At 61.2% G+C, this 22,595-nt stretch overlaps 2 protein-coding genes and 1 long non-coding RNA gene across 5 annotated transcripts; 2 read left to right on the plus strand and 1 right to left on the minus strand.

Annotated features, from left to right (window-relative positions):
* Positions 1-3,443: 3,443 nt before the first annotated feature.
* VPREB1 (V-set pre-B cell surrogate light chain 1) lies at positions 3,444-6,518 on the minus strand. Of its 2 annotated transcripts, XM_070475706.1 has the most exons (3): positions 6,215-6,518; positions 5,368-5,606; positions 3,444-4,006 (listed from the first exon to the last, which is right to left on the minus strand). In XM_070475706.1, exon 3 carries the CDS (start codon positions 3,966-3,968, stop codon positions 3,582-3,584), a length of 387 nt encoding a protein of 128 aa, XP_070331807.1. In that variant the 5' UTR covers positions 3,969-4,006; positions 5,368-5,606; positions 6,215-6,518; the 3' UTR covers positions 3,444-3,581. The 2 variants fall into 2 exon arrangements, with proteins under 2 accessions (XP_070331807.1, XP_070331806.1); XM_070475705.1 differs by lacking the exons at positions 5,368-5,606; positions 6,215-6,518 and adding an exon at positions 4,090-4,189.
* LOC139037857 (uncharacterized) lies at positions 4,103-6,143 on the plus strand. Its single transcript, XR_011490811.1, has 2 exons — positions 4,103-5,164; positions 5,930-6,143. It is a non-coding gene; the product is annotated as an uncharacterized lncRNA (long non-coding RNA).
* Positions 6,519-6,544: 26 nt separating the features above from the next.
* Positions 6,545-20,189, plus strand: TOP3B (DNA topoisomerase III beta). 2 transcript variants are annotated; one of them, XM_070475703.1, is made up of 18 exons: positions 6,545-6,627; positions 9,303-9,468; positions 10,297-10,428; positions 11,206-11,312; positions 12,066-12,140; positions 12,916-13,112; positions 13,396-13,552; positions 14,162-14,275; positions 15,454-15,544; positions 15,800-15,954; positions 16,056-16,161; positions 16,528-16,674; positions 16,748-16,921; positions 17,686-17,814; positions 18,172-18,321; positions 18,546-18,646; positions 19,085-19,286; positions 19,640-20,189. In XM_070475703.1, the coding sequence occupies exons 2-18, from the start codon at positions 9,399-9,401 to the stop codon at positions 20,116-20,118; spliced, it is 2,586 nt and encodes an 861-aa protein (XP_070331804.1). In that variant the 5' UTR covers positions 6,545-6,627; positions 9,303-9,398; the 3' UTR covers positions 20,119-20,189. The 2 variants fall into 2 exon arrangements, with proteins under 2 accessions (XP_070331804.1, XP_070331805.1); XM_070475704.1 differs by having other exon boundaries at positions 6,558-6,627; positions 9,300-9,468.
* The last annotated feature ends 2,406 nt before the right edge of the window (positions 20,190-22,595 follow it).

Consider the following 22,595-nt stretch of genomic DNA (forward strand, 5'->3'; position numbering starts at 1 on the left):
TCATACTGAGGTAACTCAGACAGAGACAAATATCATACTTTATCACTTCTATGTGGAATCGAAAAAAAGTATACAGATGGTTTGTATACATAACAAAAACAGACTCGCAGACACGAGAGCAGCCTTATGGCTATCAAAGGGGAAATGTGATGGAGGGCGAAGTTAGAGTTTGGTATTGACATATGCACACTGTTGGATACAGATGATTAATGGGGACCCTGGTGACTCAGAGGTTTAAGTGTCTGCCTGCAATGCGGGAGACCTGGGTTCAATCCCTGGGTCAGGAAGATCCCCTGGAGAAGGAAATGGCAACCCACTCCAGTATTCTTGCCTGGAGAATCCCATGGACGGAGGAGCCTGGTAGGCTACATGGGGTCGCAAAGGGTCGGACACGACTGAACGACTTCACTCACTGTAAATGTAGCACAGAGAACTCTGCTCAATATTCTGTAAGAACCTAACTGGGAAAAGAACTTGAAGAAGAACGGATATGTGTGTAACTGAACCATTTGGCTCTACACCTGAAGCTGACCCAACACTAAATCAATGACACTCCAAAATAAAATAAAAATTAAATCAATAATAAAAAAGATGAATGGCAAAACTAAAAATAAAGGAAAAACAACAACAATAAAGATCCATACACCAACAATTTTTTTATAAAATCATCATCTTTCAGAGAACCAGCTGAAGTGAAGGTGACTTGGCCCAAATGTTTTAAAGGCAAAACTGAATGAGCTGTTTAGGACGCACCGTCGTTTGTGCTTAGGCCCTGACTTGAAAGGCCTTGCACTGCCCGAAGACAGAAAAACTTACCACGGTCGTGGTGGATTTAAACACCTCAGTGTCTTATCTCTGTGAACAATGATGGTGCTCACAGTTGGAGGATGCTAGCACACTGACTTGTGATTTTCAACGACTGGTAAATAAAGGGGGGAAAGATCAGACATTTATCCTGGTTTTACTATAGGAAAGCCCTGGGGCGCCTCAATCATTGATGAGGGGACATGTCCCTCCCAGTCCTGCTGCAGTGAAAGTATCTTCATTTCACATCCTGTCGTGAACGGTGTGCACATCACAAAAAGGCAGTGTCGGATGAGACTCTGCGCTCAAGGGCCTCTGAATGTTAATCCCACCCGGCCTCTTTGAGCGAGGTCACCCGCCCCAGCTCGACTTGCCAGCCCCCGTCACAGCCACACAGACCTCGGTGTGCGTGCAGAGCCCTTGCGCTTCACCACGTCTGATAGGTAGGCTCCTTCCCGCCAGACCCCTGGGTCCTCCTCAGATCCCCTCCCCAGGCCTCAACGTCTAACTCGGGTCAGAATGCCTGGGCCCTGGCTTTCAGTACCACTGCTGACGTGTCCCAGCCGGCTGGATTCTGCATTTCTGGGTCAGACTTGGGAGCGGGATGATGGAGGAACCAACAGGAACCTCTGCTCTCTGGGTTTCTTGCTGTGACTCTGAATCCCGGAATCACAGAGGACGGAAGCGAGAGAAGGGCTGGTTACAAGCAAGAGACAGAGCTCTTTGGGGACCACCTAGCTGGCCTCTAGAAACCAGGGCCTGGTGGTCCATGACCAGAGGCAAAGTTCTGATGCAGGAAGAACTCAGTGCATTTCAGAGAGCGGAAGCCCAGTCAGTTGAGTCGCTCGGTCGTGTCTGACTCTTTGCGACCCCATGGACTGCAGCACGCCAGGCTTCCCTGTCCTTCACCATCTCCTGAAGCTTGTTCAAACTCATGTCCATCCAGTCAGTGATGCCATCCAGCCACCTCATCCTCTGCTGTCCCCTTCTCCTCCCACCTTCAATCTTTCCCAGCATCAAGGTCTTTTCAAATGAGTTGAGTCTTCGCATGAGGTGGCCAAAGTATTGGAGCTTCAGCTTCAGCATCAGTCCTTCCAATGAATATTCAGGGCTGATTTCCACTAGGATGGACTGGTTGGATCTCTTGTAGTCCAAGGGACTCTCAAGAGTCTTCTCCAACTCCACAGTTCAAAGGTCTGATGCAGGAAGCAAAGCACCCAGGGGCAAAGGTCTGATGCGGGAAGAACTCAGTGCATTTCAGACAGTAGAAGCCCAGAGGGGGCTGGGAACCGGCCTGAGCTGAGATAAATGGTTGTACAGGAGACTCAGGACACACACACACAGACACATACACACCTACACACACACAGACACACATACACACACAGATACACAGACACAGACACACACATACACACACAGATACACACAGAGATACACACACATATACACACACATACACATACACACACACACACACACACACACACACACACACACACACACACGGAGGGGCTGCCCCGGAGGGTCTTTTCAGTCTTGAGCAATGGACGTTCTCAGCCCAGTTTGGAGTCAGGGGAGACGGTTCACCTGGCACCTCTCGGGATGGCAGACGTGTCCACCTGTGTGGACATGGGTGTACAGGGTGCCTCTCTGCAGGGCACACGTGGACCCCGCTCCTCGGGGCTCGGGGTGCAGACGTGGGCCAGAGTAGCAGGAACCCACTGTTTCCTCTTCACCCAACAAGCCCATTGGCGAGGACGTACCCTTGCCCACGGGGTTTCTGGGGTCCTGAGGGGCTGGTACCCTGGAGTCCACAGGCACAAGTGGCCTCAGGCTGCCTTGCTCACCCCACCAAGTGTGGTCTGGCTGGAACCTGGAGGCGGGAACGAGTGTTTCTCCAGAGCAGGGTCAGCAGAGCACGGCCCAAGCGCCACAACCAGCCCGGCCCCGTCTTGCTTCTGTAAACCAAGTTTAACAGGAAGCAGTCATGCCCGTGCGTTCACAGAGGGTCTGTGGCTACTTCTGAGCTCTCAGGACAGAATTAAGTAGTTGCCACAAAGATTATATGGCCTAGAAAACCAAAACTAGTTCCCATCTGTGCCATTTACAGAGAACACTTCCTCTCACCTGGCCCAGGGTATCTCGGTTGGGGCGATTTTGCCTCCTTGGGGACCTTCGGCGATGCCTGGGGACGTCTGTGGTTGTCATAACTACAGACGGGAGGCTGTTTGGGTGGTGGAGGCCAGGGATGCTGCTGGACCCCCTAGAGGGCACAGGCCAGCTCCCCATGGCACAGAAATATCTGGCCCAGCACGGGACCGCGTCCACACACATCCCTGGGCACTACTCTCCTCCCCGGAGGGCCAGCAAATGTGTTTTATAAGCTGCTTACCCTGTGCACAATCAGGTGACCACAGCGTGTCCTGTCCTTGGCAGGTGCACCCCCAAGGGGCCATGTCAGACACCTGCCCCGGAAGACCCACAAGCCCAGGGGCTCTGGCCAAGCAGACCATGGCGAGCCAGTCTCCTGGGACCTTCACCCCAGCTGGTTCTCAGGTGCATTCCACTCATTCTGATGGCTCACAAAGCATCCCGGGCCTCCTCCGAACCAATTCAGACCACTCGGCGGAACAACCTCCCAAGACGCAAGCACCTTTAATCCCCAAATCCACCCTCCAAGGGGGTTCACAGGAGCGTCTTCTGGCCCTGGGCAGCCCACCACCCCAGCCTCCTTGCCCACACCCCCAACCCGTGGGGATGCAGCCCTTCGGCCTTTAGTGCAAGGGGAGCGTGTCCCGGGGGGCCCCGGGGCCCTGGGAGCCCGGAGTGGCTAGCTCCCGTTCTTCCCTCTCCTCTCTCTGCATCTCCCGCCTCCGCCCTATGCCCAGGGCCCCCACAGCACAGATATAGACAGCCTCGTCCTCGGCCTGCAGCCCAGCGATGCTCAAATACCCCGTGTTCTTGGCCAGGTCTTTGGAGCCGGAGAAGCGAGGGGGGACGTTGGGGCCCTGCCTCTTGTCCGAGTGGGAGAAATATCTCAGCAGGAATCTCGGGGGGTGGCCAGGCTTCTGCTGGTACCAGTAGATGCTGTGGAGGCCGATGTCATGGTCGCCGCGCACAGTGCAGGCCAGGCGGACGGTGTCTCCCAGGAACGAGGCCATGGAAGGTGGCTGACTCAGCACAGGCTGAGGGCTGCCTCCTGGGGACACAGAGGTGGGTGGGCACCGGGGCAGAGCAGGGCGTGGGAAGGGGCCGGGAGCCGCGAGCTCTGGGGCTTCTCACCTGTGCAGTGGACCAGGAGCCCCAGGAGGACGAGGACCCAGGACATCGTGCGGCGGAGCAGAGGTCTGCCCCCAGTGTGCGCAGAGCCCCCGGGTCCTCGCGGGGCAGGGCCAGCCCCCCCCCTTCCGCCCTCCTCCCCACCTCCCAGAGGTGGGGCCTTGGCACGCCTGGCTCCCTCCCAGTGGCCATCCCAAACTTCCCTGGGTTTGTGATGCCGGTCGAGGGGAGCGGCCATGTGCTGGCCCTTGTGGCTCCTGCCTTAACCCAGGGGAAGCGTTGATGGAGGAAGCACCTGCATGGGGCTCACAGACCAGTGCCCAGGAGGCCAGGAGGCCCTGAGGGAACGACTCCGCATCCCCCAAAGGGAGCTGAGCACCTCGGAGTAAGCTTCTGGTGCACACTTGTGTGTGGGGGGAGCCGGGAAGAGGGGACAGGTCCTCATGGTGGGCAACCCCTGCTGGGGGCTGCAGAAGGTGTAGGGGCCCTGGGTGAGGGTCCGCTCCGTCCCCTCCCATGCCCCTAGCATGCCCCGCCGCCTCCAGACCCAGCCGCTGTCCCCCTGGAGTGAACCCGGAGTGACTAGCAGCTCCTGAAAAGGAAGCATCTGGACGGGCTTTCAGGAGGGGGCAGAGGTAGCCTCAGCCACTCCAGCTCTGTCCCAGGCCTCTGCCCCTTGTCCTCATGGGGGTCTCCCCAGGGAGTGGGGGAGGAGGCGTCTGTGAGCTTGGTGGCCCTGGGGGTCCACTCCTGCCTGTGGGTCCTTGGGTCCATAAATGAGATGCTGTGCGTGGACCACGGTGTGTATAGTAGAGAAACGGCTACTCCTTGTCCCTGGTTCCTGGGAGGCAGCCTCTAAATCCAGCGCTTGTTATTCAGGGGGGCCCCTGAGTTTATACTAATGGGTGATTCGTGAAGGATGCTGGCCATGAGGAAAGCCCCACCCAGCGATGGGACGATGCGAGCTTTGAGCTGAGCTCCCAGGACGGGGAGGGGTCTGGAGACCCAGTCCATCAGAGAGCCAGTGGTCCCCGCAACTGTCCTGAGGAATGTAATCCCAGTGGCCACCGAGATTCAGGTGAGCCTCCCAGGCCATTTGGTCAGAAATATAGGTGGACTGGGGATAGCTGAGTTTGTAGCTGGTGTCTGAAATGAGGGATGGGTTTTTTTTTTGGGGGGGGGTCGCGTCCTTAATTTGTGCAAGTTGCCCTAAACTCCACGTAGCCAGGGTCAGAATCAGATGGTAGGATTTCCTTGATGGTCCAGTGGTTAGGAACTCACCTGCCAGTACAGAGGACAAGGGCTTGGTCCCTGGTGTGTGAAGGTTCCACACGCCCTGGGGCTGTTGTAGCCACGCGTTGTTCTGGGAAACAAACTCACTCAGAAGGACAACGCAGATAGTGGAGTGCAGTTTATTACACCGGCGGGCCCAAGGCAGAGTCTCCTCTTAGCCAAGGACCCCGATCAGTGTTTGTGAAAACCTTGTATACCCTGAGTGTATAAGGTTTCCTGAAACTAGTCTGAATAAAGGAAAAAGAAAGACACAATCAAAGTTAACCCGTGATCATATGCCTTAAGCCTAGGTAGTTAACAGTGGACAATTATCAATAGGCCTGTGGTCATACCCCAATAAGCATAACAGCATGTATGATTCTATTCGGTTACACAGATAATTAGGGTACTCTTTTAGGCATGGAGAGCCCTGGGGCTCCTCCTTCCGGGGGCCTGGTTTTTCCGTTGGTGTGTCGTTTCCATAGATACTGGGCATATAGCTCCAAGTCCACAGTCCGGCCCAAGATGAGTCCTGCTTTCAAGATGGAGCCTGTTCTGTTTCCTCCTTCAGGGCAACTAAAGCCACAGCGCCACAGCTACTGCGCCGCAACCACTGAAGGCGGAGGCCACTGCAAGAAGCCTGGGCAAGGCAGCCAAGGGGCACCCTCCACCCCCGCAACTAGAGAGGCCCTGCACCGCCAAGAGAGCACAACCAAAAATAAACAAACTGTACACATTCTCCTTAAAGAAAGGTGTTAAAATAAAGCCACGAAAATTCTTTTAAATCTCCCATAAACCCATTACTCTAACACAAAAGGTTGTTTTTATTTTCCAGATAGGTTTTACATTAGCTCACCCACGCATTCCACAATGTTTACAGCATTCAAAGAAGCCTGCTATACACGCATCGGTAGTTTTTAGTTTATTAGTAGTAGATACGTCTTCATGCTTATCATCCAGTTTTCCTCCTTGTAGGTAATTGTCATTATTGCCTCCCCGCGGCGGGGGAAGAATGAGATGGAAGGTTTTGGAGGGGAACCCCTGTGACTCCGCGTGCTAGGGCCGACTGGAGGATCCGCCCCGGAACTCCGGAGCTTCAGAACCCACATGTGCCAGCGTGCGGCGCCGGAGGGCGGGGGAGGGGGATGGGACAGGGGAACGCTGTCCGGGCACGGACCCGGAAGCAGATATCGACAGATCCGGAAGCAGATGGAGACTGACCCGGAAGCAGATGGCGGTGGGCCTCCAGGAGCGGGAGGCTGGACGCAGGTGAGTGGCAGGGCGCTCTGCGATTTGGGGCGCGGGTCCAGCCCCGTGGCTGGGCGCCGGTGCCGGGCCGGCTCAACAGTCTCGGCTCCTCCTCCCGGGCGGGCGGGTTCGGGGAGCGTCCAGAAGGAGCGGGCGCTGGGGCCGGAGCCCCTCTGCACCGAGCTGGGTCTGCGTCGCGGGTGGGGACTGAGCCGGCGTCGGGCGGGGTTGGGGTCCAGGCTCCGCCCCTGGCCCGGCCAGGCCTGTTCCAGTCCGGAGGGCGCCCGGGGTGTACAGGAGGGCGGGGGCGCGGTCTGAGCAGATTCGCTGGAATCCTGAGCGCTGCTTTCTCCCGGCGGCCTCGTCTGGCTTCGCTGTCGCTCGAGAAGGGAACGTGAGGAGTCAGCCCAGCGCGGGCTTGGTGGTCAGCGAGCCGGGGGTCCCGATAGCCTTGGCAAAGGTCTGACACAAGCCTCAGATGTTCTGAACCTCAGTCTCAGTTCAGATCAGTTCAGATCAGTTGCTCAGTCGTGTCTGACTCTTCGCGACCCCATGGACTGCCGCACGCCAGGCCTCCCTGTCCATCGCCAACTCCCGAAGTTTACTCAAACTCATCTCCATTGAGTCGACGATGCTATCCAACCATCTCCTCTGTCGTCCCCTTCTCCTCCTTCCCTCAATGTTTCTCAGCATCAGAGTCTTTTCAAATGAGTCAGCTCTTTGCATCAGGTGGCCAAAGTATTGGAGTTTCAGCTTCAACATCGGTCCTTCCAATGAACACTCAGGACTGATCCCCTTTAGGATGGAGTGGTTGGATCTCCTTGCAGTCCAAGTTACTCTCAAGAGTCTTCTCCAACACCACAGTTCAAAAGCATCAATTCTTCAGCTTTCCTTATAGTCCAACTCTCACATCCATTCATGACCACTGGAAAAACCATAACCTTGACTAGACGGACCTCTGTTGACAAAGTAACATCTCTGCTTTTTAATATGCTGTCTAGTTTAGTCATAACTTCCCTTCCAAGGAGTAAGCATCTTTTAATTTCAGGGCTGCAGTCACCATCTGCAGTGATTTTGGTTTTGAAAAATAAAGTCAGCCAGTGTTTCCACTGTTTCCCCATCTGTTTCCCATGGAGTGATGGGACCAGATGCCATGATCTTAGTTTTCTGAATGTTGAGCTTTAAGCCAACTTTTTCACTCTCCTCTTTCACTTTCATCAAGATGCTCTTTAGTTCTTCACTTTCTGCCATAGGGTGGTGTCATCTGCATATCTGAGGTTATTGATATTTCTCCCAGCAATCTTGATTCCAGCTTGTGCTTCTTCCAGCCCAGCGTTTCTCATGATGTACTCTGCATATAAGTTAAATAAGCAGGGTGACAATATACAGTCTTGACGTACTCCTTTTCCTATTTGGAACCAGTCTGTTGTTCCATGTCCAGTTCTAACTGTTGCTTCCTGACCTGCATACAGGTTTCTCAAGAGGCAGGTCAGATGGTCTGGTATTCCCATCTCTTTCAGAATTTTCCACAGTTTATTGTGATCCACACAGTCAAAGGCTTTGGCATAGTCAATAAAGCAGAAGTAGATGTTTTTCTAGAACTCGCTTGCTTTTTCAACGATCCAGTGGGTGTTGGCAATTTGATCTCTGGTTCCTCTGCCTTTTCTAAATCCAGCTTGAACATATGGAAGTTCACGGTTCACATATTGCTGAAGCTTGGCTTGGAGAATTTTGAGCATTACTTTCCTAGCGTGTGAGATGAGTGCAACCTCAGTCTACCCGTAGTTTAAAGAGTTCCAATGAAGGTCTTGTAGTGAAAGTGAAAAGTGAAAGTCGCTCTGTCGTGTCCGACTCTTTGAGACCCCGTGGACTAGACAGTCTATAGAATTCTCCAGGCCAGAATACTGAAGTGGGTAGCCTTTTCCTTCTCAAGGGGATCTTCCCAACCCAGGGATCGAACCCAGGTCTCCCGCATTGCGGGCAGATTCTTTACCAGGTGAGCCACCGGGGAAGCAGGCCTTGTAGAATTGCTCATTAAAGAGTCAACGAGGTGGTGTTTACAGCCGTAGCACTGCCTGCAAAGGAGGAGCTCAGAAAGGCTCCTTTCCCTGACTGCCTGGATGTTTGATTCAGTCACCAAGGTGGGAAATCCTCAGGGCTGTGTAATTCCTGCTTTAGACCACGGTGTTCTACTTAACTGGCTCGAGCCTGGCCTGCAGAGGCGGGGCGGGGCAGGAGGGGGTTCGGTCGGAGCCTGTTGGGAAGGGCCAAGCGAGCTCTGCTGGAGGCCAGATCCCCTGGCTGGTCTGGTGTCCGGAGGACGTGGCGCCTGGCCTGGGCATGTGCCCTGGGTAAGGTGCGCAGGGCACCCTGAAGCTCAGCCACGGTGGAGAGGCCGCTCTTGGCCCCGGGGGTAAAAGACCACTCCACTGGAGGGGGCCAGGCTCAAAGGCTCCCCCGCCCAAGCTTCCTAGTGCAGATTTGGGGCCAAAATCCACCTAGGGTCGTGGGGCCACCTCAGCTTCTCTCACAGGAGACCCTCATCTGGAGCTGGTTCAACCGCTCTGGGCCGTTGTCTGTGAGAGGCCTTCAGGTCTCCCCGAGTTTCTGTTTCTGCCTCGGGTGTGTTTGATCGTTCAGAGTGACAGGTTGTGCCAGAAGCCTCGCTGTTCTTTGCGTGTCTTTCGTCTCAGCAGTTGGCGGCGTGGCAGCAGCGTGACGCTGCCTCAGTGCGGTGTCTGAGCCCTTTCCTGAGAGCGGAGTGAGGTGGGGTGCTGGCGGCCCAAGGCACGATGAAGACCGTGCTCATGGTGGCTGAGAAGCCGTCCTTGGCCCAGTCCATCGCCAGGATCCTCTCTCGAGGTAGGAGGGCAGCTCCGGCATCCGGCGGCTGTGGTGTGGGAGCGTGGGCCTTCCTGCCCCGCCAGTCAGGCCTGCCTTCTTCCGAAGCAGCCCCAGGCCCTGGAGTCGAGTGTTTGGGGACGGTGGGCGTGGACGCAGCCCTCGGCCCCCGAGTCACTTGGTCCCCATGGGTGCGATTACCTCCTCACTCGGCGTGAGCCGGGTCTCCCCCAGGCACGCCTGGGAGCGTGCGGCAGGCAGGTGGCTGCTCTTGAACAGCAGAAGCCAGCCCTGCTAACCTGGGCAGGAAGTCTGCCGGAAGGCCCCCTGCCCCAGCCTGTGTGCCAAGGCCATGCCCGGGCATCTGCACCAGTGGATGCCCAGCTACACGCACGCCCCTCATGCCACTCTGGAGCGCCACGAGGCTGAGCCGCGGCGATAACAGAGCAATAACAGTGCCCTTGCCCACCCTGGCCCGGGTCCTTGGGTGCTGGGGACTCAGAGATGGCAGGCGTCTGCCTTGACCTCCCCTTGGCCTAGCGGCTGAAGGAAGAGGAGACCCTGGAGCTGCAGGCTGAGAAGTTGTGGTCTGGAAGGGAGGGGAGACTCAGACGTGCCTGGTCCCGAGGCTGAGAGAGACCGGCAGAGGGGCCCTCCGTGGGTCGTCAGGATGTCACCCTGGGGTCGACAGTGAGGGCGTCTCGGGGGCATTTCTGAGGAGGGTCTGAGAGAGGCAGGAATCAAATTCAGGAGTGAGCACGGAAATTGGAGCAGCCCTCGGGCGGTCTCTGAGCACTGTGGGGGGCCCAGCCTCGGGGAAGCTCGTCAGGGCCGCCCGCCTCCCCGCAGGCAGCATGTCCTCGCGCAAAGGGCTGAACGGGACCTGCTCGGTGTACGAGTACCCCGGGACCTTCGCTGGCCAGCCCGTCCGCTTCAAGATGACGTCCGTCTGCGGCCACGTGATGACCCTGGACTTCCTGGGTGAGGCCCACCCCCTTTCCACCGAGGAACCCTGCCCCGTGCTGCCCACGGCCCAGAGGGAGCCCGGGGCGGGCTCGGGGCAGAGAGGTTTGTCCAGAACCGGTGAGTCCGAGGCCAGCAGGCTGTGGGGCTGCCCTGCAGTCCTCGCCCCAGCAGTGGCCCTCGGTCACCTTCCTGGGCAGCGTGGAGGCGGTAGCGCGCACCTGAGTGGGAGCCTGGCCCGTGCGGTGTTCTGGAGTGGGCCGCTGCCTGCCGAGCGTACCCGTTGTGTGCAGTCACTCGGCGGATGGCAACGAAAGGCCAGCGCCAGTGACCCCATGGGTTGGCTCCAGGGCCGCAGTTGCTGTGGGTCCGACCGGAACTCTGGGCCTAGCTGCTTCTCTGCTCCTTTCGTGTGAAAGGTCTGAGGACAGAGCCGTCGCCTCCCAGGATCGTCCATGCCCCCTGCACCCCGAGCCTCAAGTAGAGAAGTGGGGGGCAATGCACGGGACAAGGGGCCTGAGGATACCAAGGTCCCCTGGGATCTGCTGAGCGCTTGTCAGGGCCAGCCAAGCGCTGAGCAGGGAGAGGGTGCAGGCGCTGGCCGAGGAGGACACGGGGTGAGCGGCATGCCTTTTGCCTGGGCAGTCAGCCCTCCAGGAGCGGTGCCCCTGCCACAGGCCCGCCCAGAGCTGGCTAGCTCCTAAGCGAAGGAGGCCCTGCCCTGAGCCTCCCCGTCCGGGGTCCCGGGCCCCATAGCTGTGACGTGTGGTCCTGACGTCCTGGCGTGTGTCACAGGAAAGTACAACAAGTGGGACAAGGTGGACCCCGCTGAGCTGTTCAGCCAGGCCCCAACAGAGAAGAAGGAGGCCAACCCCAAGCTGAACATGGTGAAGTTCCTGCAGGTGCGTCCCGGGCTCCCTGGGGCCCACGCTTCCCCTTCACGGCCTGCCTGGGCGCCCCGGTCACTCAGCCCCCAGACCAGCCTCCTGCTTTAAAATGGTTTGGTGGTGGTGGGTTCTAAAACAAATGTAAACACATGGACTTCCCTGGGAGTCCGGTGGTTAAGAATCTGCCTGCTGGTGCAGGGCACGCGGGTTCAGTCCCTGGTCCAGGGAGATCCCACATGCTGCGATATAACTAAGCCTGTGTGCCCCGAGTGCTGAGCCAGTGCCCCAGAGCCAGGGCTTCCTGCTGCACTGTGACGGGAGAGTAGCCCCCTCACTGCAGCGAGAAAGCCACGCACAGCAGCGAGGTCCCGGTGCACCCAGGAGTAAAAGTAAAAACATAAACTTTAAGAAATAAAGAACAGTAAAAATAATGCAAACCCATGGTAAAAGTTAGAAAATACAAATAAGGAGGAAGAAAAAATTTATCTGTAATCTCAGTATCTAAGACAACTGCCCTTAACGTCTAGTCATTTCAGTTCAGTCTCTTTTTTGATGCAGTTTTGGGGATTAAGATCTCATGCATTTATTATGTTTCTTGGTCTAAAAACTAGCAGTTCTGAACTATATTCTTTGCTGAGAGGCTGAGCCGCCGGTGACTCCTGCCCTAGCTCCAGGGCTCCTGAGGGGGGCCTGGGGGGACTCGGGGCGCACGCTCTGCGTGGGTGGTGGTGGGGCTGCCAGGCAGTGCACACGCGTATCTGTGCGCAGGTGGAGGGCAGGGGCTGTGACTGCATCGTGCTGTGGCTGGACTGCGACAAGGAGGGCGAGAATATCTGCTTCGAGGTGAGGGCTGGGGGTCCGCGGGCCGCCACACTGGGGGCCAGGGCCCCAAGGGGTGGAGGTCCATGCGGCCGCCGGCTCTGCCCAGGCCGGGAGCGTCCCATCGTCTGGTGGGAAGCTTGTGAGGAAGTGCTGGGGCAGGATTTCTCCGGCACAGGGCTGCCGGGAGGAGAGCGTGGCTTCTGAGTGTTGGGCCCTCCCGGCCCCACGCTGGGACCTCAGCCCTGTAGCCGGGCGTCCTGTCGACCCATCTCACCCCTGCCAGCTCTGCTCCATCATGGTACCCGCCCCGCCTCTGCGGCTCCCAGGGCTGTGACACCCCGCTGTCGCCCGGGGCCCTCTCCCGGCCCCGCCCGCCCACCCACTGCCGGGGCGCTGCCTCCGTGACTCTTAAGTGACTCTGGGCTCCGGGAGCCCCAAGCCCGCAGGGCTGTTGTCCAGAGCCCATGCTCCTACCTGTCTGTTGCCCTGCCTTCTTTTCCCGTCGCTGTCTTTCCTCCCATTGCTGGAGGGTCTCCCAGATGGCGCCCCCCTCCCCATACTCTCCTCAAGAAGGCAGACGGTGGCCGGGATCTCTCGCGTCCCTGGCGGTAGCGCCTCCTGATTGAGGGTGGAAACCACCGTAGGGAGAGAAGGGTGTGAGCACGGAAGGGAAGGGAGTGCGGTGGCCGAGGCCCGCGGAGACCAAGGCTGCGGAGGGGAGGGCGGTGGCCGGCCGGCGGGAGCGGGAGGGGCGGGCGCCTGGGCCAGCTGTGGGCGTCACCACCGGGCCCCCCAGGTGCTGGACGCGGTGCTGCCCGTCATGAACCAGGCCCGCGGCGGTGAGCAGACGGTGTTCCGGGCCCGCTTCAGCTCCATCACGGACACGGACATCTGCGCTGCCATGGCCCGCCTGGGCGAGCCCGACCACAACGAGGCGCTCTCGGTGGACGCGCGGCAGGAGCTGGACCTCCGCATCGGCTGCGCCTTCACGAGGTGCCCCCCCCACCGTCCCCCCAGGCCCGACCAGAGACAGGAGACTGGCCGCCTTCTCGGTCCCTGAGACAGCAACCACGGGGCCCCCGCCGCAGTGAGAATGGGCGTGGGACTTGCGAGGAGCTCAAAGCCACTGCCCTCCGCCTGCTTTTCGGAGCAGGGCGCAGGGCTTCCTCCCGCCACGCCCACCTGCCCCGCCCACCTTCCTCCCGCCCCGCCCACCTGCCCCCGACCAAGTGCGCGCCTGATAGGTGTGTCCTTATCTCTCCGACCCCCTTCACAGGTTCCAGACTAAGTACTTCCAGGGGAAATACGGCAACCTGGACAGCTCGCTCATCTCCTTCGGGCCGTGCCAGACCCCCACGCTGGGGTTCTGTGTGGAGCGGCATGACAAGATCCAATCCTTTAAACCGGAGACCTACTGGGTGCTGCAGGCCAAGGTCTGCCACCTTTTCCCGTTCACACCGGGACTTGCTGGGCTTGGGTGTGGCGGCTGAGTGCCTCCACCGTCATCGTGGTCCCCAGGCCCAGGGCAGGGACGTGGACCGCTGCCCCACCGTGGGCACATGAGAGGGCCGTCCAGCACAGGGTCAGGTCCGCGGCCAGGCTGGTCAGGTCCAAGGACTGGATTGAGGGCCATGAGCCACTGGCCTTCCAGCTTCTAAAAAGCCTTAGAACACGTTTTCCAAGTAAGAAAGATGGAAGGTTATCCTAAGACTCGAGTATAACACGGGGCTGGGGTCCCCAGCGGGGCCGGGCCGAGGGCCCGCAGGGCCTGTGGGGCTGGCTGCAACGTCCCTGAGGACAGCTCAGCCTCGGCGCTGGGCTCCCGTCCTGGGACTGTCTCCCTCACCTCAGCGAGGCCTCTGTCAGAGCAGCCTGTGCTCCGGGAGCGGCTGGGCCTCCACCCACACGCTGGGCTGTGGCCCTGAACAGGTCCGGCCAGGATCCTTCCAGCCAGGCCCTGGCAAGGACCAGCTCCGCCTGCCTGGACTCCCCGCGGGCGGTGGCTCACCTGGGCGCTGACTCTCCTGTCCCCCCTCCTGCAGGTGGACGTCGATGAGGACCGCCCCCTCCTCCTGGACTGGGACCGGGTGCGCGTGTTCGACCGGGAGATCGCACAGATGTTCCTGAACATGACCAAGCTCGAGAAGGAGGCCCAGGTGGGCTGCTGTGGGGCCTCGGAGGCCCTCTGTCTTTCTGGAAAACAGACACCTTTTAGAGAGAGGGGTAGTTACTTCCACACACGCCCCCACCGCGATCCTGCCCCGCCCCCCCCCCAGGCCGTGGCCGCCACACCGCTGCCCGCTCTGACTGTGCACAGAGCATGTGCTCTGTGGGTGTCCCCTTGCTCGGTGTCTGTCCTCGGCACATCCAGCCAGAGGCCCCTGTGCCCGTCGAGAGCCCACCCAGGGCCCACAGCATGGCCGCTCCGGGCCGTCCCCTCTCCTGGCCTCACCGGCCACGTGTCTCACTCAGGGTCTCAGGAGTTGGAAGCATGGCACGTGGCTGGTAGGAAGAGGTTGATGCCATGGGGCAGGGGGCTGGGCCTGAGGGACTGACAGGCGGGTCTACGGCCGTGGCGGCTGCGCCTTGCAGTCATGCCTCCTTGGGTCCCTCTCGCCCCGTGCAGTCGATTCAGGCACCAGAGCTATTTCTGAAGCTCCCCCCCCACTTCTGCCCGTGACGGCCACCACGGCCAGGCTTCCCCGCCGTGACCCCAGCCTCCACTGCTGTGTCTGTCTGTCCAGAGCTCGGGGTGTGGCCCTGGCTGGGTTCCCATGGGGTTGGCAGTGGGGAGTGTGGCGGTTGAGAAGCCTGGATTGCTTCTGCTGTAGACAGGATGGTCACCTCTCCAACAGCCGTTTAGCCCAGAGGCTGAGATGGTTGCTCACCCTGCTTTTCTGCGAGTGGGAGCTGTTCACTGAAGTTCCTCACGGTGACCCACAGTTATGAGTTAGGAGATTTCACAGAAAAAGTTCGGACTTCCCGCTTTTCCTGACAAATCAGGAGGTGTAGCAATGCTTGGGGGCACCATAAGGGGCCCGCACCCCAGGACCCCCGCCTTCCCTGCGGGCAGGGGTGCTGGCTCCCGTTGGGCCCCCACGTGCAGCCCCTGTTCCTGACTCCTCTCCTCCAGAGCTTCTCTCCTGAAAAAACGTCTCTAGAATTCTCTCTGATTTTCCTTTTTTGGGCCTGAACAAACGTTCATTCGAGTCGTGGGGCCGCTGTAAAGGGCGCTAAAGAAGCCCAGAGGGCAGACGAGAGTCAGACCCTCGGCGGCTCCTCGCGCGCCCGCCCAAGCACCTGCCCACCCGCCCTGACCCCGGCCCGTCCCCAGGTGGAGGCCACGAGCAGGAAGGAGAAGGCCAAGCAGCGGCCACTCGCCCTGAACACCGTGGAGATGCTGCGTGTGGCCAGCTCTGCCCTGGGTAAGCGTGGGCGCTCTTCCTCTCCCAGGGCCTCGTGAGCTGGAAGCACAGGCTACCTGGCTGACAGGAAGGGGTGGCTGCCGCCAGGCAAGGGGCCGGCTGTGTCTCGAGGGCCGCGCCGGTCACCCGCGCCTGCCCCGCTGGGGGAGCTCAGCCTTGGGCTGGGCCTGCGGCCAAGGGCACTGGCCTCCCAAGAGCCTGAGCGCCCAGCCTGGGGCACCCGGCGTCTCAGCACTGAGCCTGTGTCTCTGGCAGGAATGGGCCCACAGCACGCCATGCAGACCGCCGAGCGGCTCTACACGCAGGGCTACATCAGCTACCCGCGCACCGAGACCACCCACTACCCCGAGAGCTTCGACCTGAAGGGGCCTCTGCGGCAGCAGGCCAACCACCCCTACTGGGCTGACACGGTGAGCTGGGCCCGAGTGCTGAGCCAGGGTGGCGGCGGCGCTCCCTGCAAGGGCCGGGGACCGTGCCTGGCTCACGCTCGCTCCGCCCCGGCTCCCCGCAGGTGAAGCGGCTCTTAGCAGCAGGCATCAACCGCCCACGGAAAGGCCACGACGCTGGTGACCATCCCCCCATCACCCCCATGAAGGCTGCCACGGAGGCCGAGTTAGGTATGGGGCTCCCCAGACGTCACGCTCTCTGGCACACATGCACGCACGCATGCATTGAGCTTCACAGGAGGGCAGGGTGAGGCACGCTGGTGACCCGATCTCTGGAGGGGTTCAGGGTCCGTGGCAGTGTGGGGCATCTGAAAGCTGTGCTCCATCGCTGGGCCGGGACAGGAGTGACATGGGGGCAGGCGCTGCCTCGGGAGGCCCTGGGGCAGAAGGCCAGGCGGGGCAGTGTGACAGGCTCAACCATGAGGGGCCTGAAGTCCCCCATCCCCGCGGGCTGGGAGCAGGGGCCCCGGTGCCGCAGCAGGAACACGGGGCTGCCTGGAGCCGGAGCCTGGCACTGAGCGTCCACGCCCGTGGCAGGGGGTGAGGCCTGGCGCCTCTATGAGTACATCACCAGGCACTTCATCGCCACCGTCAGCCACGACTGCAGGTACCTGCAGAGCAGCGTCTCCTTCCGGATTGGGCCCGAGCGCTTCACCTGCACGGGCAAGACCGTCATCTCCCCAGGTAGGGGCGGCAGGCGGGCGCTCCCCCGTCCGCGGACACGCGGCGCGTGTCCTGAGGGCCGGTGTCTCTGCAGGCTTCACAGAGATCATGCCCTGGCAGAGCGTGCCCCTGGAGGAGAGCCTGCCCACCTGCCAGAAGGGCGACACCCTGGCTGTGGCCGAGGTCAAGCTGCTGGAGAAGCAGACCAGCCCGCCGGACTACCTGACGGAGGCCGAGCTTATCACCCTCATGGAGAAGCACGGCATCGGTGTGTCCCGCCGGGGCCCGCCGAGCGGGGCAGGGCAGCCGGGGCCCTGGCTGCGGCCTCCACCCCCGGACCTGGCCTTGAGCCTAGAGATGCGTCCTTGGCACTAGCTCATCTCCGGGGCTGAGCGTTGGCCGAGGGGGCCCCTGATTCACCTGCAGGGAGGGCACAGATCGAGTCCGCGGACAGCAGGAAGGCCAAGGCCCCACAGCCCTGTTCCCTCTGGCCGGAAGCGCCACATGGGGCGGTGTCCTCAGGAGCTTCTGTGGCCGCTGCTGCGCGGGTGAGGGGCCTTGCCCAGACCCCAGGCCCAAGGCTGTGACCCGAGTTCTCCCACCCCTGGAGCCAGCCCCGTGCCCCACGAGGGGCCCTGCCTTTCCCTGGGCTTGGCTCTGGTGGACCAGGCCCCTAGAGGCTGACAGGCTCTGGACGGCTCCGCAGCTGGAGGGACCCCGAGGCCAGGCCGCCGGCTGGTCTGCCAGCTGCTGGGGAACCACTTTGCCGCGGCGCTCTGCGCGTGGGTCTGCGCCCTGGTACTGGAACGAGCGTGTGCCGTGGGGCGAGGCGGGGAGAGGCTGGAGCTCACATTCAGCAGACGCGAGGGGCGGGCGGCCGAGCTCCTTCGCCTCTGAGCCACCAGGAGCCTCCACGTCGGGGGACAGTCCAGTCCGGGGCGGGCCTGCGAGTGGCGTGGGGGGCGGGGGCGGAGCTGAGAAGCCGGCTTCGCAGGGCGGGCGGAGGGAGAGCCAAGTCCGTGCTGTGCCCAGGGACGGACGCCAGCATCCCTGTCCACATCAACAACATCTGCCAGCGCAACTACGTGGTCGTGGAGAGCGGGCGCCGGCTCAAGCCCACCAATCTCGGCATCGTCCTGGTGCACGGCTACTACAAGATCGGTGAGCCCCGGCCCCGCCCTCCGCCGCCGGGCCCGCCCCGGCCACGCCTCCACCACAGGGCCCACACCGGCGGCCTGATGGCCTCCTGGAAGTGTTGGGTCTGAGAGCAGGGACCTGGATTCCTGCAGACTGGCTCCTGGCTGGCCCTGGAGTCCTTGGTGCTGGGCCGTGTATCTGCCCTGAGGGGTCCCCCAGGGGCCGTGGGAGACGGCACAGACCTCAGCCGGGCAGCCCGTTCGGTGACACCGTCCTGTGACAGGGTGCCCTGGTCCCCAGCGTAGGGCTCCTGGGAGATCACAGGTGGGAGCCCTACCCCTGCGTGGCACAAGGGCTCACAGCGCCGCCGCCCGCCCACAGACGCCGAGCTGGTGCTGCCCACCATCCGCAGCGCCGTGGAGAAGCAGCTGAACCTGATCGCCCAGGGCAGAGCCGACTTCCGCCAGGTCCTGGGTCACACCCTGGACGTCTTCAAGAGGAAGTTCCACTATTTCGTGGACTCCATCGCGGGTGAGTGTGCCCCTTCCCTGCCCCTTGGCGGGGGAACCCAGCTTAGGGCCATGATCCCCCTCCAGGAGACCCGCTCCCAGGCCCTGGCTCCAGGGGGCTGCCCTCACCCACCATCAGGGGCGCCCTTGGCCACATGTGGTGGTCCCTGAAGCTGGCCCAGTACGCCAGCCGTGGGGAGGCAGTGGCTGGGGCTGGGCTGTGACTCCGGTCCTGCTGGCTTGCAGGCATGGATGAGCTGATGGAGGTGTCCTTCTCGCCCCTGGCGGCCACGGGCAAGCCCCTCTCCCGCTGTGGGAAGTGCCACCGCTTCATGAAGTACATCCAGGTAGGAGGGCATGTGTGCACGAGACACAGTCTCGTCTCCCCGCGGCCTCGCTCCGGTGGCCTCCACGTGGAGTGACCGCGAGGCCTGGGCAGCTTCGTCAGCAGATGCCCAGTGCTGCCCTCAGACCCAGCTGCGCGTGACCCGTGGGACCCTGACCCGTGGGCCGTCCACGCGCTCCTAACCCCGCATTCTTCACTGTCACGGAAGCTGACACACACGTGGGGTTTTGGCAGCGCCTTTGTGCGCGTGTGGATCAGTGAGCACCCTGAGACTCGGTGACCAGAGCCCCTGACCCGAGCGGTCCTGGCGACACCACACTGCCCGCCCTGCGTGTGTTCTGCGTCGTGCGCCGTGCTGTGTCCCGGGGAGGCTGAGCGTGGGCGGGTGGGCCAGGAGGCCCCGGCAGCCCGGTGACCCCTGCCCCCCGACCCTGCCCAGGCCAAGCCGAGCCGCCTGCACTGCTCACACTGCGACGAGACCCACACGCTGCCCCAGAACGGCACCATCAAGCTCTACAAGGAGCTGCGGTGCCCGCTGGACGACTTCGAGCTGGTCCTGTGGTCGTCCGGCTCGAGGGGCAAGAGCTACCCGCTGTGCCCCTACTGCTCCAACCACCCGCCCTTCCGGGACATGAAGAAGGGTGAGCCCCGCCCGCCCGCGCCACCCTGGGCTCCAGGCTGGGGGCACGCGGGCAGGGTGCTGGGGGGCCCCTGCGGGCAGGGGGAGTCCCCAGTCCCCACCCTTCTCAGGGAGACCCGTCCCTACCTCCCGCAGCTTCCAGGGCAGCCAGTGGTCCCACCTGGGCCCAAGGGGGTGGACCTGACTGGAGGCCGCCCAGATGCCCTTCCGGAAACCTCAGCATTGGGGTGGGGGGGGGGCCGTGAGAGTCAGGAAGCCCTGAAGAAACAGAGCCCAGGGTGAGCGTGGGTGGGCGAGAGGAGGGGCCCCCGGGGTGGGGGTGGGTGCGTGCGCCTCATGCGGCCCTCCCCACAGGCACGGGCTGCAACGAGTGCACGCACCCCAGCTGCCAGCACTCGCTCAGCATGCTGGGCATCGGCCAGTGCGTGGAGTGCGAGAGCGGCGTGCTGGTGCTCGACCCCACCTCTGGCCCCAAGTGGCGCGTGGCCTGCAACAGGTGCAACGTGGTGGCCCACTGCTTTGAGAACGCCCACCGCGTGCGCGTGTCCGCCGAGACGTGTGCCTCCTGCGAGGCCGCCCTGCTGGACGTGGACTTCAACAAAGCCAAGTCCCCGCTGCCGGGCGACGGCACGCAGCATACGGGCTGCGTCTTCTGCGACCCAGTCTTCCAGGAGCTGGTGGAGCTGAAGCACGCAGCTTCCTGCCACCCCATGCACCGCGGGCCCGGGCGGAGGCAAGGCCGGGGCCGGGGCCGGGGCCGGAGGCCGGCGGGGAAGCCGGGCCCCCGGCGGCCCAAGGACAAGATGTCAGCCCTGGCTGCCTACTTTGTGTGACGGCCGGCAGGCCACGGAAATCATTAAATGTGGTGTCTCTGCAGAGCCAGGGGCTCCCCAGCCTTACCTGCTGTCGGAGGGCTGTGCCCATCCCCTTGCCTCTCCCTCGTCCTGCACACGCCCCCAAGTGCCTGCCCTGCCCGAGTCCTGCAGGGGGGCTGCTGCACAGAACCAGGAGCAGGCCCGGTGCAGGGCGCCCGCCGCGTCCCAGCGTGAGCCGTGGCGTGGTGTGCACCCGTCAGGGTGCCTGGGCGCCCCACTGCCCGAGGCTGGGGGGACTCCTCCCTGGGTGTGGGCCCCCACTCCACCCACTGCCCACCGGGTGGGTCTGTGTGTGGGGGGCCCGCATGTGACCCTGGCCCCCCAGGCCTGTTCCCTTTCCCGTTCTCAAACGTGTCCCCTCAGACAGAGGCGGACGGCAGCAGACGGCAGGGTCATGGGGAGCCACACCACCTGCAGGCCACAGGTCACCTGCCCACTTCCCATGAGGGCGCCCACCACAGCCCACCACATGTCCACCTTGGGACGTCACCCTGTGCCAGGCCTCCCCCTGACGGGCCCCGTGAAACGCCTCCCCAAGCCTGCATGCTGGGCAGGTTGGAACTGCTGCCCAGACACGGACTGCTGCCCGGGTCATAGGTTCACCCGAGAGGCTGGAGCTCGGGCCGGGTGACGTGGGAGGCTCCTTTCCCAAGGGTAGAGCCAGGGCTAGAGCTGAGGCGGGCGGAAACGGGCCAGGAGGAGCTGACACCAGCCACAGGGCCGGTCAGCTCCTGGGCGCGGGGTTGGCCCTGTGCCCGCTGGAAGAGGCATGCTCCCGGCCAGGCGGCATGCCTCGATTCCCCACCACCTCCCAGCGCTGGCCTCGGGGGGCATCATTGCTGAGGAGTCTCGTGTGGGCCTGCCCGGGAGGCCCATGGGATGTCAGCTATCACAGGATCTCCTCACCCACACAGCGGTCCTCAAACTTCAGTTCACACTTGTTCTGGGTGCACTTTGAGAAACACTGAGGCAGGGTCTCACAGAAGCCCTTGGAGGGTAGGTTGGCAGCTCTTGGTCTCCTACTGATATGGAAACTGGATATGGGGCAGCTAAGGAACATATAGAAGGTCACAGGTCATAAGCACTTAACCACAGGCCTTGCTGGAGTCACCATGCTGACTTGCGGGTGGGGTTGGGTTACAGAATCTAGGAAGGCCTGAGGAGAAGGGAGCCCACCCTGCCTTCTCTGCCCAGATGCCCACTGCCTTCTAGATCTACCCCCTACCCAGTCTCTGTCCTTCCAAATCACCTGACTGTTAGTTCTCCGGACACCTGTTAGTAAATCTTAGTTCCTGGGCCAGACACAGGCTGTGTGCCCACCTGGAGGTTAGGTGGGCAGGGCCCCACTGGGGCTTTTGAGGGCTCTTCCAAAAAAGTTTATATTATGCTTTACAACTGCATTGATATAAAGATGAACATATTATATATTAAAACATTTTCTTTGACCTAAGTGTTTATCTGTTCAGTGTTAAAATACTTCCAGGGAATTCCGTGGCGGTCCAGTGGTTAGCACTCCCCACTTCTATGGCCAGGGACAATGTGGATCCCTGGTCGGGAAACTAGTATACCACAAGCCGTGTAGCGTGGCCCCAGTTTTTTCCCTTGGTCTCTAGGGTGGCAGAGAAGCGGCCCCCTGGAGATGTCCAGATCCTGGGCCCTGGGACTGTGCTGCTCTTAGATGACGTGGTGAAGGGGAATCAGGGCTGCAGGCTGAATTAGGGCTGCTCATCTGACTTTAGAACAGGTTACCCTGGGTCATTGGTGGCCCAAGGTCATCACAAGGGTCTTCTTGGCTCTGAAGGTGGGGGAACCATGAGCTAAAAGAGGCGGGGCATTTAGAAGCTGAAAAAGGAGGGAAAACAGATTCTCCTCTAGACCCCTCAGAAAGGAAGGGCACCCTGATGACCCTTGAATGTAGGCTATTGAGACCCTGCAGGCTTCCGACCTCCAGGCCTGCAGATACTAAGTGTGTGTCAGTTTGTGGCAATACGAAATTAAGGTTCCCTAAAAGGGTCGTGTGGAGAAGGCAATGACACCCCACTCCAGTGCTCTTGCCTGGAAAATCCCGTGGACAGAGGACCCTGGTAGGCTGCAGTCCATGGGGTCGCTAAGAGTTGGACACGACTGAGCGACTTCACTGTCACTTTTCACTGTCTTGCATTGGAGAAGGAAATGGCAACCCACTCCAGTGTTCTTGCCTGGAGAATCCCAGGGACGGGGAGCCTGGTGGGCCGCCGTCTATGGGGGCGCACAGAGTCGGACACGACTGGAGTGACTTAGCAGCAAAAGGGTCGTGAGCCCCAGGCAGTGTCAGGTGGCACCCCCGCTCCACCAGCCGCTGACCCGCTCTCGACTGCGCAAGCTGCAGTGTCTGGGCGCCCCCGAGGAAGGGGTTGCTTTGTCCACCTACCCGGCCGCCGAGGGCGGAGGAGACG

Source organism: Odocoileus virginianus, chromosome 12 (genome assembly GCF_023699985.2).
Source record: "Odocoileus virginianus isolate 20LAN1187 ecotype Illinois chromosome 12, Ovbor_1.2, whole genome shotgun sequence".
NCBI classification, from domain to species: Eukaryota; Metazoa; Chordata; class Mammalia; order Artiodactyla; family Cervidae; genus Odocoileus; species Odocoileus virginianus.